The sequence below is a fragment of the Diabrotica virgifera genome, chromosome 5 (assembly GCF_917563875.1).
Source record: "Diabrotica virgifera virgifera chromosome 5, PGI_DIABVI_V3a".
NCBI lineage: Eukaryota > Metazoa > Arthropoda > Insecta > Coleoptera > Chrysomelidae > Diabrotica > Diabrotica virgifera.
Genome location: NC_065447.1, coordinates 48069311 through 48083474, shown reverse-complemented (window position 1 = coordinate 48083474; position 14164 = coordinate 48069311). Strand labels below are relative to the sequence as shown.

The 14164-nt window shown below is 30.0% G+C and overlaps 1 protein-coding gene across 6 annotated transcripts in view; it reads left to right on the top strand.

Annotated features, from left to right (window-relative positions):
* Positions 1–14164, top strand: part of LOC114328718 (uncharacterized) — a 216849-nt gene that overhangs the window by 124818 nt on the left and 77867 nt on the right. The window contains exon 1 of one of the 6 annotated variants that reach the window (XM_028277660.2): positions 10565–10903. The exons of the other annotated variants lie outside the window; for them this stretch is intronic. Coding sequence (XP_028133461.2) covers positions 10807–10903 — 97 coding nt within the window. The 5' untranslated portion in view covers positions 10565–10806. Of the gene's footprint in view, positions 1–10564; positions 10904–14164 lie in introns of those variants that run through there. 6 annotated transcript variants of the gene reach the window in all.

Here is a 14164-nt window from a genome sequence, read left to right as displayed (position 1 = left end):
GAATATTAAAAAAATCTATAACAAAAATTTGGTTTAAAAACTCATAAGCAGTAAATGTTTAATCACTGAAAATATATGAAAAAAAAAGTTAGATAATTATAATCACAAGCAATATTGAAAAGAACAATATCACCAACTGACGCAGCATTATTTAGATGTCACTAATCTTTATATAGTATAGTTTTAATAAAAAGTGTTTAAGATAAAAAGTAAAAAGCTTTAATAAAACAATTTAAAAGAACAATATTGTTCTGCTTGTAAAGTCATATAAGTCTTACATGATCACGTTGGGTACGTAGTGGTTTTTTTTGACACGCAGGAGATCAAACTGATAATATTGATTTGATATGCAGCTACTCTAAATATTAAGTGTAATGTAATTCAAACCCAACCTCTTAAATTATTCAACCAAGAAGTTCTTTCGTGGCTCTTCCTGTTATTTGTTTTACTGTCCATTGTGTTTTCTAACAGATCATAATTGGACAGCTCCACAACAAGTTCAAGGTATTTATGTTTTTCTGTATTTTGATGATGTTGACATCTTTTTTTTTTTCTGAATTTTGCAATGAAGGTCTATGTTCAATTATTCATACATCTTTTAGACTATAATGATTGTTCCGTGAGTATTTCTAGTCGATAGTTCAAAATATTGCCTTCTAGATAGAGAACATCTAGACATTTTTAAAGGCCCCAGGTCGACTCAGCCTGAATAAAATGAGTACCTTGGGTAAAACCAGGGGTAATAATAGGCGGTTGAAGCTTAGTATTGGCCCAATTACCTTCCTTGTAATGGACCAAGAGCTAGCAACGTCGGGAAAACAAGAATTTTAAGACACTTGGTTTATTAATATATTATTCCCTATGCATCCTCGAACACCTTACCGGCCATCTGGCTACTGAGACAGGTTGCGTTCATTAGTGCGCAACGCACCTGTACAGGTAAATATATCGAATTTAAAATTATTTTAAGACGAAAAATTTTTTTGCCATTAATTTTTAAACATTATTAGAATAATGAATTATAATTGCCAGACATTTCTGTGGTTGCTAAATACGAACGGGACGCTATTTTTTATAAATTATAATTAAAAAATTTGAATCAATTTAGCATGTCTGTAATTTTAATAATATATTATTTACACATAAATAAATGCAAAATTAATTTGCCAGACATTAATTCGGTTGCATTCACCAGCCAGATGGATTTAAAATAATGAAAATAATGTGTATTTTTAGCAAAACGATCGTTAGTTGGGTTAAGAAATAAGACAAACAAAAGATACGACAATTTCGGGGGTGCATCTGGTCCGCACATGTATTAAGATGGGTCAGTCACAATTCACAGTGTGTTAACGATTCTTGTCGAGTTTCTATTTAGAGTGAAATAATTGTGATACAAATAGAGATATCGAAACCCTATTTAACATCGTCCTTTAAAAAAAGATCCTTTATTTTGCCATATACGCAAGCGCTGTATCGCGTCCTTTATTTTTGTCCTATAACAAAATACTGGCCGTCCGTATTTAATGAAAAGTAGAGGACAGAAATCTTTTAATAAAGGATATTTTATTTTGACGTAACGTGTCAAAAATGTGACAAATTTGTCAAATTATGTGAAGAAACAAGGAAAGAAAGGCGTCTAACTTCACTTATATTTATGTTTTTATCAACAAATAGAATTTTATAAGTTATTTTTATATTTACAAAAATATTTAATGTGTCATTTGTCAAAATAAGAGATTCCTTAAAACTGCGTTTCCGATAACTCTCATTAGACATATCCTGTATATATGTCCTTTATTAAAAGATCCTGCAATAAAGGAACTTTTAACTTAGGGTTTCGATATCTCTCTAATATAATGGCAAATAAAATACAATGTGTGTTCTGCAAGGGAAAAAACGAGAATGTAATAACTTTTGTTATCTTTTGTTTGTCTTATTTCTTAACACAGCCAGCGATCGTTTTGCTAAAAATATAAATATATCATTTTTATGATTTTAAATCCATCTGGCTGATGAATGCAACCGAGTTAAATGTCTGACAAATTAATTTTGCATTTAAATACTTGTAATTAATATAATATTAAAATTACAGACATACTAAAATGATTTAAATTTTGTTATTATTACTTATAATAAATAGCGTCTGGCGCGTATTTAGCAATCACAGAAATGTCTGGTAATTATAATTCATATTTCTAATGATGTTTAAAAAATAATGACAAAAAAAATTTTATATAGCGCCTTCTAGCCGGCATATTACGTAATAGGCTGTTTCCAAATTTTGACTATTACATTGACGAAAAAGAGCTGTTTTTAACAAGACCAAGTTTATAAAAATCGATTAAGCAGAACCGGACTTACAGAGATTTTTTCATAACAAGGTTCCCACTCACCCCCACCTCTTATTTGCACAGGTAGACTTAAACTTGTGAAATAAAATATGCACAGAATTGTATGAAGAATACGATTATTGGATTTCCAGTGTCCTTTCATTAGGCAAATTTTGTAAAATTTCGATTTTTGAATTTTTGATATTCAATTACGCCCTCTAGCGGTGGACCTACAATTATTAAAATAGCTTCCAGGCTTTTCTCAAGGCAACTTTTGTTATAAAATTTTTTTCCCAAAGCTGTAGTATAAACGGTTCCTGAGATATGGCCAAGAGCCATTCTTATTGGGACACCCGGTATATACCAAACTAATATATTACAATCTAAAAAAATACACTGTTTTGGATGTAAATATTTTTTTTTGTATATATTTTTTTATTATTTTTTTATTCTTTTTTTTTATTTTTTTTTTACTACGTTAAGACATAAACCCGATTCAACATGTCGGAGGTTTACATCATCTAAGTTTTTTTTCTTTTTTTTTTCCTTTTTTTTGGTTTTTTTCCCTTTTTTTTGTTGTTTGTTTCTTTTTTTTTCTTTTTTTTTGTTCTTTTTTTTTTCAATTATAATATACAATAATTACATAAATCTACAGGTTTAAAAAATTAACAACAAAACAAACATGTTTTTTTTTTAAAAACATGTCTGTTTTGTTTTAACAAAATTACTTAAATACAGGGTGAATTATATTGCTACAGGAACGACTTGAACAAGTAAAAAGCCGGAGTGACCACAGTCTTAAAAAAATTTCCAGAACAAAAATTGCAACGGTTTGATCACGTTAGACGTAAAAATAAAAACTATGTGAGATGAACGATAGAGCTGTTAGAAGTTAATGGAAGGAGATGTAGAGGAAAACCGAGGAAAAGATGGTAGTACTGTGTAGCGGAGGTCTTGAAAAAGAAAAGTTTAGGTGAAGAAGACACGAAGGACAGAAATGAGTGGCAAGGAAGAGTAAGAAACAGAGACCCCTTAAGCGGGAAAGCTAAGGAAGACGAAAATAAGGAGAATGAGGTACTGCAAGGAAGGTAGTTGACAAATAACAGATATCTGTATCGCTCAAAAATATCTCATTTTAAGTAAAAATCGTCCTGTTTTAGAAAATTTTCTAAATCCAATGAATATATTCAAAATACCTTCTATTCTCGTACAAAAAGTATTAATACTAATTATAATATTCTATTTATCGCAACATGTGATAATCCTAATTTACTGTTTATTTCTAGCACCTAATGGAATGTGCATTACGTCTATCTAAATCTATTTTTTATTTGATTTTGGTACCTTTTCTAGTGGGTCTTACCTGTTTTTAATGGTTTTTAACCCGGGAGTAGTCGCGCTCACTTCTGTAACGTCGATAGTCGCGTGTGAGATTCTATCTCAAAATACGAATTTAAAACAAATTTTTATTTTGTACTATTTTTATCTACTTTTTATATTGAAAATATATATTTTTAACAATTTTATTAAAAAAACCTGTGTTAACGGCCACCTGCCAACATCGTCCACCTGTCCTAACGGCCAGTTTAAAAATTTCTCAAACCAATTATATGTAGACTACAAAAACTGGCAATACCGTCCACCTTTCTATATCAGCCAATAGTTCTTTCATTTTTAGTGGCCGTTACTGACAAATTTTACTGTACAGTAAAACCTGTGTTAACGGCCACCTGCCAGCATCGGCCACCTGTCCTAACGGCTAGTTTAAAAATTTCCTAAACCAATTATATGTAGACTACAAAAACTGGTAATAGCGGCCACCTTTCTATATCGGCCAATAGTTCTTTCATTTTTAGTGGCCGTTACTGACAGGTTTTACTGTATTACGAAAAACGAAGAAATGTGAGATTCTATCTAACGGCGCGACTACTCGCGGGATAAAGCTAATTGGCTCTCCTCAAGGCCATAAATTCCACAAAAAGAAGAAGAAGAAAAAAAAATTCGTAAGCATTACTACACCCTTCCTCGAGGCACTTACGAAATTTTTTCAAAATTGCAAAATTTTTCATCAAATTACCGCGAAAAAGGATAAAAATTGAGATTATATCTCACCGCCCGACTACTCGCGGGTTAACGCATCCCATCGTCGTCATTATAGTCCAGAGAAATAAGGTTTTCGTCGGGACACTTGAGCAGCCAGATTGCAAATGGGTTTTTTGGGTACTTTATACCTAATATATTATAAATACAAAAATGCCCGTCACAGTTCGGACGAGAATTTTAGTTATTAACAAATAAGCATCAAAGATGGCAGTTTTTTCGTTTAAATCGCTACAGGTCAAAATATAGAAATTCAATATCTTATTTAGAGTATTTGTCTTTTACTAGATGACCAAAGGTTCAAAATGACAGTTTTTGAATTTATGTACGATCATTTTGCTTCGCTAATTGCAAAATAAGACTAAAATTTCGAAAATAAAAAATTTGCTATAACTTTTGCAAAAATTAACTTAAGACTTGATATTGCATGAAAAGTTGAAAAAAACAGTACGTATCATGCACAAAAAATTTCAAGACGATTGGTCAATTAGTTTAAATTTTATTTAATTTATTTATCCAAAAGAGCTTGCAATGTTATTGTTCAGAAAATAATAATGATACAGCAATTCTGTGGAAAGCACATGAGAGAAGAATACGTATATTTTCAAAGCATTTAAAAAATTATAACTATAAAAATTTATTTTTGTCATTCCGAAAACATTTTACTAAAATAGAGTCCTTTTTGGCTTAAAATCATTTGAAATGCTTTGTTAATATTGACTGTAGAGTAAATCTATTTTGTGATTTAAAAACTGGTATTTTTACACGAATTTTAAAAGAAAACTTTTTGCCTAGGTTTATTGCGGTCAAAGTTAGCCACTTTTATTATTTAATTCACAGTTACTTCTATATACATAAAATTCTCCTGTAACAGTGTTAGTTACCATACTCTTCCGAAATGGCTTGACCTATTTTTATGAAATTTTACACGTATATCATCTAGGACTGAGAATAGGTTCTAATCTATTTTTCATGCCCATTAATTATAAGGAGGATTGCCCCCTTGACATTTTTTTTTATTTTTTTGGACAAAATTATCTACCTTAATTTTATATGGCGTAGAATTAAAAAATATATACCTACAACCCTTAACTTTACTCTTGTATCACCAACCCCTATTTTTTAATACCCATCTATATATTTGCATCTATAAAATTCTCTTGTCACACTGTTAGTTGCCATACTTCTCCAAGACCGTTTGACCGATTGTTATAAAATTATATATGTATATTCGGTAGGTCTTAGAGTCGGTAGTAATCTATTTTTCATATCCCTGAGTGAGAAGGAGGGTTCCCCATAACATTTTGTAATGTTAGGTGGGTATATGTGAGTACATACAAATTTAAAAAATTATGATCAAAATCCATCAACAAGCTCCGGAGATATTAATTGCAGCATACGTTTGAAGAATGGATTAATTTTTCAGTGCACGGATTTTAATAATTATTCCCCTCCACCGACCACGAATCGATTTCGTTAGGACGTAATTTTTAAAGCTTTATTTACCACTTTATTGAAGTTTAAAGTTTAGTCAAACTTTATGCATAAACTATATACCTTGAACTTCAAGATGGCGCTAGTTAGGTTGCTTAATTATTATAAACAAAGTAGCTGTGAATTAAATAAAAAAAGTTTCTAACTTTGTCCGTAATTAACCTAGGCGAAATTTTTTTGGGCAAAAATGACCCTACTATAGAAAAATGTTTTCGGAATGATAAAAAAGACTTTTTAATGATTTTTTTAAATTCGTTGGAAATGTAACTATTCTTCTTTCACGTGGTTTCCACAGAATTGCTATATCATCATTATTTTCTGAACAATAACATTGCAAAAAAAGCTCTTTGGGAAAAACAAATTGAATAAAAACTAATTGACGAATCGGCTTAAAATTTTTTTGTTCAATATATGGACTATTTGGCTCAACTTTTCATGCAATATGAAAGTCTTAGGGTCATTTTCAAAAAAATTATAGCAATTTTTTATTTTCTAAATTTTAATTTCATTTTGAAATTTCCGAAGCAACAAAGGATTGGACTAAAATTCAAAACCTGCCATTTTAAACCTTTGCTCATCTACTAAAATAAGGATACTGTAAATAAGATAATATTTAATTACCCTGCTTTCACCTGTAGCGATTTAAACAAAAAAACTGCCATTTTTGAAGCTTATTTTTTAATATCTAAAATTCTCGTCCGAACTGTGACGGGCATTTTTGTATTTATAATGTATTAGGTATATAGTACCCAAAAAAACCCATTTGCAACCTGGCTGCTCACGTGTCCCGAACATGGCATATTTTTGCCTTATTTTCTTGGCGTATTATGGTAGTTATTATACTGAAATAAAAATAAACATACCTACCTAGTTTCCTAGTTTCAAAACTTATGCATCACCTAAAATTATGCTCATTTCCATAGCTGATTTTTTCAGGAACAAATTAACGGATTCCGCTAATTTTTTGTATTAGATCCGAACCCGGTTATTAGAATATCGGTTATAGGAATATCCTGGTTTAAGGAATATAAATTTGAGGTACCGGAACGGTTTACTAGCCACTAATAATCGGTTAATAGGATATCCCGGTTATAGAAATACTCTTGCTTGGCACGAAGGCTATTCCAATAAGCGGGTTAGACTGCTGACAAATCTAAAAATGTTCATCTATGTTTACACATTTGGGCAAAGGTTGCTCCAATCTTCTTTTTTGTAGTTATATCGGGTGGAAGAAAAGAAATGTTTTTCTTGTGTTAAGTTTGAAACATTCTGCAGAAAGAACAAGGTACAAAAGTGTGAGTATGCATCAAGATCGTATTGTGGTTTTATCTTTTGTGAATATTTTATTTTTTTATTTTCTCTTATATCTTTTTTAACAAGGAAACTATACTGAATACGCATAGCTGACATTCGTTTTGACACATTCGGAATAGGCAACATACAACACAAAAATTCCTATCTCACACTATTAACTGCTCAAATCAACTTATCTTTTATTAAAAAAAGAAGAATTATTAGAAATAGTGGGAATGTATACTAAACTCATAAAAATTTGTGGAATTTATTTCTACAAAATATTTTTGTTTTGTACAATAAATAATTTTCTCATTTATTATCAATATAATCAACTCAGAGTTGGTCTGTGCCCATTGAATTGGCAAGTACCTAGCATCTTCGAGCAGGGAACCATGGCACCCTTTTAGCATGTGTTCCACTTTATCTATCAACATCGACTTGTAGTTATAACATTTTAATATATTACATTATGTAAACCATATACGATGATGTTAACACTATTTACAGTGTGCTAGTTTTAAAATACTCGGCAGGATGCACTGAAGATGTTCTGTTTAGAACGAAAACGTTCTGCATTCCATGACATTTTATAGTTTTAAATAAACGATTTTACACCAGAATACATCTCGAAGTTTTTACTTCTGTATTGGTTTTTTAAACTATGGTATACAGCCAACTATTGGGATTTTCCCATTGATTCCTTATACAAAAATTAATGTACAAATTATTAAAGAAAATTATAACTTCAAACGAGTATACCTTTAGAACAAATGAAGATAAAGTAATTTGACAACTTTGTTTGGAAGTTTTTTAATTAAGCTTTAAAATGAGACCATGAAAACCTCATTTTACTGCGTAGAAGCCGAGTTACGATCGATAAAGCGTCGAAAAATACTTAATTGACTGTAAGCCGATCTTCCGCCTCATAGCGCGCCATTAAAATATCGACATCTTGGCCAAAAATAAACTTATGAACATTTTCGTAACCTCAAATTGTTCCTTTTGAGTTTTTATATCATTATTGTTCATTAAAGTATAAATGTTTATAGCTCAAATTTGCTTGAAACCCTTATAAACAAATTTATAAATAAATCTTTCTAACGCGAGAATTTCAGTGCCACCGTTGCATTTGGTTGTCTTTTTAAAGACAGATTAAATGCTATGATCTTTTTGTGGCGGATATTCTTGAGTTGGGATTGATTTCATGTAATCGAATGAACTATCTTTTAGTAAAGTCGTCCCAGGAACGCAACTCATCAATATTGGCAATATCATTTTAAAGTCGTCTACTTTAAAATGAATAATACGTGTCTGAATTGCCGATATAAATGAGTCAGATTAAATAAATTATTAGAAGAATTTTTTACTAAGCAACAACATTTTTATTTATTTAGTATTATTTTGTATTTTGACAACGACACCCGACTTGGGCGTCGAAACGTTAATAAAATCATTTTTAGGTAAAATTGTGGCTTATTTCCCATTTGAATATACTTGATTAAAACAAATGAATGTACAATATTTTTAAGAAAATTGTAAGTTCAAACGGGTATAACTTTAAAACAAATGAAGATCAAGTGATTTAACAAACTTTGTTTGGAAGCCTGTTAATTGGGCCATGTTAAACAAAAAGCAACCAACCCTCAATTTGTAAATTAAGAGAAAATTAACTTTTTATGTTTTTCTAAATATTTAATTTTCCGTCGTATTTTTTTAAATGATAACTTCACTAATCAATAGTTTAATTTTAGAGCAATTTTATCATAGTAGTATCAAAATTATCCTAATAAATTTTTACAAAAAAAATAGCCATATTGAGGGTTGGTCTCTTTTTGCTCTTGGAAATATATCTAATAAAATGCAATCTGCAAAATCCAACCAACCCACAAAATCCATGAATAAAACCGAATAATTTCAGTCAACTCAGTAATACCATACAGTAGAATTTCTACTATTAAGCATAATATCAATACAAATAAAAAATATGCGATAATCAGTCAAAACAACAAACCATAATATTTAAAAAGTAAGATAAACATAGCCTTAATCCTAAAACTTACCATTTTCTGCAATTTCGCGAGCCGCTTTAATTATTTTAACAGTTCTTGATTTAAACATATTTTTCGCATTAAAGATTCAAAGATTTCTTCATAATATAATAGATATAACACAACAAATATTTTAATATTTAAGCACTAACTAATATTGGTCAGTACCTCAACGTAAAAACAAAAAGATGCAACATTCCAGGAACCGTAATCGGCATAACAATATCAACCCACTTGGCTGGTACTTTTCGACAGTGCAATGTAATAATATGTTCAGTCACACAAACATCAAACAATCCAAGTGGGTTGGTTGTCTTATGCGAAATCTTACATGAACTATTATTAAACAGAAATAATTTGGAGTAGTATTTTTCATGGTTTAATATTTAGAATGGCTTGGTTGCTTTTTACACAATGTAGAATACACATTTTTAAATCGATATGTTACATTATCTTGTTTTCCTCAAAAATGTGGGTTGGTTGCTTTTTGCATAACAAGGCCCAATTAAGCTTTAAAACGACACCTTCTAAGGCTCATTTTCATGCGTAGAAGCGGAGTTACGATCGATAAAGCTTCGAAAAATACTTATTTTGCAATTTGCAATTTGCATTGTGCACTAATTTTACAATATCTTGAGTTTAATTGTTAGATTTAAGTTTAGTAAACGGTTGTTTCTTCGTTTTTTATTAAGGAACAAATTTTATTTGAAACATTTTTTTTATCTCTTTTAGTTTATGAGCCAGAGCCTTATGAACAATTTATAAACAATTAAATTGTTTATGACAATTTTTTGACCACTTGGATCGAAATCCCCCCTAGAAATTCGTAATCAGCAGCCAAAAATCCATAAGAAACCGTTGAGTTTGTCCATCAGAATTGAATATGACACGGTGACCCCTCTGGCGCCTAAACTAAAAGAAAAATCTAATATAATAAAAAAAATAGCGGAATCCGTTAATCTGTTCACAAAAAAATCAACTATGAAAATTAGCATAATTTTAAGTGATGCATAACTTATGAAACTATGTGTATTATTATGTATATCATCCATTGTTAACTTTTTTTATTTGTTGAAACAGTTTCAATGAAAACTATTTTCTTTAAGACCAATCGATTTTTTAAAATACCTGATTATAAAATTGTAGTGCGCGCTTTTTTAGTATTAAATAAATTGAAGTTAGAAATATATTGTACCAAATAACCATTCAGAAATGATAAGATAAGGATTTGTAAGCAATTTCACCGTATAAATTTATTGAATCTGGCATATTCAAACCACTACTGTCAATTATTGTGTAACGGTTCAAGAACTCTCAAGATCTTCCGGTTTTAGTGACAAGTGTTTTTAGTTGCAGTTAAGCAAAAGTTAATCGAGCGTAACAGTTCTGCTAAATTCGGAGACTAAATTGATTAGTACCGGAATTTTATAGACAGTTTCTACGTAACGTAAGGAATTTTTTACTATTTTTTCATATTGTGGAATTGTGGAATTCCACACAGTTTTTTGTTGTGCTGCTAACGTGAAGAGACAAAAATGACTAGTGCCTTATTAGCCGGAGTGGGAGCTGGACTTTCCTATGTTGCATGTGTTCTCTGCTGTAAAGGAATAGACAAATGTAGTAATAATAAAGGTATAGAATTTTGAATATATATTTTGTATCTATTAATAGTCCAGGGTAATAAGGATATTCTCGGGAGACTCAAAGATCACGGTAGCTGACTACTTTTTTAGTTATTGTAGACCTATATTGTTTCCTGCCTAGAGTTCGCGTCCGTTTTTAATTATTAACAATTTAGTGCAAAAATCGCGATATTTTCGATTTTTTGCACTCCCTTCAAAAACTAAATAGTTGACATAAAATTACAAAATTCAGTTTTTTAGAACATTGAAAAACCTTCAAAATACCGATTTTTGAAAGTTAAAAAGTTAATTTGTTGCTACGCAAACTGCAAAATAAATGAAAATCGTTATAATTATGTTAATAACTTTTACTAAAACTACCTTAGAACTTTAGTGTTTCATCCAAAGTTGGATATTGGGGTACTTAACAAACCCTCAAAATTTGAGACCGATCCGTTAATTAGTTAAGGAGTTATTCTATTAATTTGTTTATCCCAGAGACCTTTATTTTGCAATAAGATATTGTTCTGAAGCTATTTCCTTGTGGCATTTTTATGATTAATTATTTATATGGGAAATAAGCCACAATTAAAATGAAAAAAATAATTTTATTAACGTTTCGACGCCCAAATCTGGTGCCGTTGTCAAAATACAAAATATTACTAAAATAAACTAAAGTGTTGTTGCTAAGCAAAAGAAAAATTCTTCTAATACTTTATTTAATCTCACTCATTTATGTTGGCAATTCAGACATATATTATACATTTTAAAGTAGAAGACTTTAAAATGATATTGCCAATATTTATGAGTTGCGTTCCTGGGACGACTTACTGAAAGATAGTTCATTCGATTACATGAAATTAACCCCAACTCAAGAATATCCGTCATAAAAAATTATAGCATGTGATATGTCTTTAAAAAGACAACCAAATGCAACGACAGTAAAATTCTCGCGTTAGAGACTTCATAGTAAATCACAAGGGAAAACCAGGAAAAAACCTTGTGATACTATCCCGACATCGTAAGTATTTGGTCTTACATTAATTTACTCTCAAAAAATAATACCAAATTCTGACTTGTAACATGTTTAAATTATAAATAATATTAATAATACTAGATATATAAGTAATACTAAAATATAAAATATGTACTAGCTCGATATTATTGACTTACTAATCTTGGTATTTTCTTTCTACTGACTTCCTCTTTCAGTATGGGTAACCACATCCTACTGCATTCTACCGAGGAATTTGCGACACAATTGGTTTCATTTAGCATAATTAGAGCCGCTTCTTTGATTTTTCTCTTTTTACTATCTGATTCTTTCAGGACTATACTTGAATCTCTCCACTGAACTCTATGTTCATTATCCCATGCGTGTTGACATATTTGAGATCTCTCAAATTCTCTATTTTTAATATAAGATTGATGTTCACTTATTCTAACGTCTAATGGTCTTGATGTCTCACCTAAATAAAATTGTTCGCATTCACAAGGTATTTTATAAATGCAATTCTTTGTTCTTTCTTGATCATTGTTAGGTTTAGTTTTAGATAGAATAGATCTCAATGTGTTTGTTGTTTTGAATGTTGTTGAAATGTTGAATTTATTTCCTATTGTTTTAAGTTTCTCGGATAGTCCTTTTATATATGGTATTGATATTTTCCTCGTATTATTTCTGGTGAATATTGTAGGATCCCGTTCTAAGTTGTTCTGTTCCATTCGATCCAATCTTGACAATTCCTTATTTATAAACGATAAAGGATAATCATTTTTTAATAAAACAGATGTTAACAATTGTTTTTCTGCTAAAAAGGAATTTTCGTTAGAACAAGTAATTTTGGCTCTATCATATAAGGATTTAATGATTCCCTTTTTAACGTTGATGTTGTGATTTGACTTGTAATTGAGATATCTGTTGGTGTGTGTTGGTTTTCTATACACTTGAGTCTCATATCCAATATCCTTCTTTGAGATCAAAACATCGAGGAAAGGTAGGCTGTTATTGTATTCCTTTTCCATTGTAAATTTTATTGTCTCTTCTTGATCGTTTATAATATTCAGGAACGTATCCAACAATTCTGATCTATGAGGCCATATTGAAAACACATCATCTACATATCTCCACCATACTGTGGGTTTTAAATTTTGTTTAGAAATAATATTAGTTTCGAAATCCTCCATAAATATATTAGCCAATAATGGAGATAAAGAAGAGCCCATTGCTAGACCAAAATTTTGTTTATAGAATTCATTGTTTAGTTGAAAATAGGTATTATGGGTACATAATGTCAATAACTCCATTATAGCTGATACATTTAGTCTTGTCCTAGTTGCCAATGTATTATCATTCTCTAATTTCGTTTTGATTATGTTTAAAGTTTTATCTAATGGTACATTTGTAAATAAACTGTTTATGTCAAAACTTACTAAAATATTATTTGGATTAAATTCAATAGTTGATAATTTGTTTAAAAAATGTTTTGTATTTTTTATAAAAGTGTCATCATTATTAGCAAATGGTTTTAGAATGTTTAATAAGAATTTTGATAGTTCACTACAAGGAGAATTGATGGTACTACAAATGGGTCTAAGTGGTATGTTCGCTTTATGAATTTTCGGCACTCCATAAAAATGTGGTGTCTTACTGTAGTGAGGTGTCATTAATTTTCTTTGATAGTATGTTAGATCATTTTTAAATTTGAATAAAGTTCTATATATTTTGTTTTCAAGTGTCTTCGTTGGATCCTTCGTTAATTTGCTATAAGGTCCATTTGTAATTAGATCTGTAATTTTGTCCTCGTATTGTATTTTATTCATTATTACAGTTGCATTGCCTTTATCCGCTGGTAGGATTGTTATGGAGTCATCATTTCTTAAAGTTTTTAAAGCTTTCATTTCCTCTTTGCTGATGTTCTGTTCAATTTGATTAGACTTTTCCAATTCAAGTTTACATAGTACCCTATATTGTTCTTTTTCATGAGTTGGTAGACACTGGGATATTTTCTCCACTGAGCTGATTATGTCTAATTTTGGAATAGATGGATGAGTAACAGCATAGTTTAAACCTTTTGACAATACCAAATTTTCCGTTGCATTTAAATGTCTATTTGATAGATTGACAACTGTCGCTAATATGTCATTATTTCTATTTAGGTTATCAAAAGTATGTAAACTATTTTGTTCTAAAAGATTATTAAATTTATTTAAATGTATATTTCTTTGTTTCTGATATGAATTTTCATAAATTATGTGTAAACTAAAAATAATT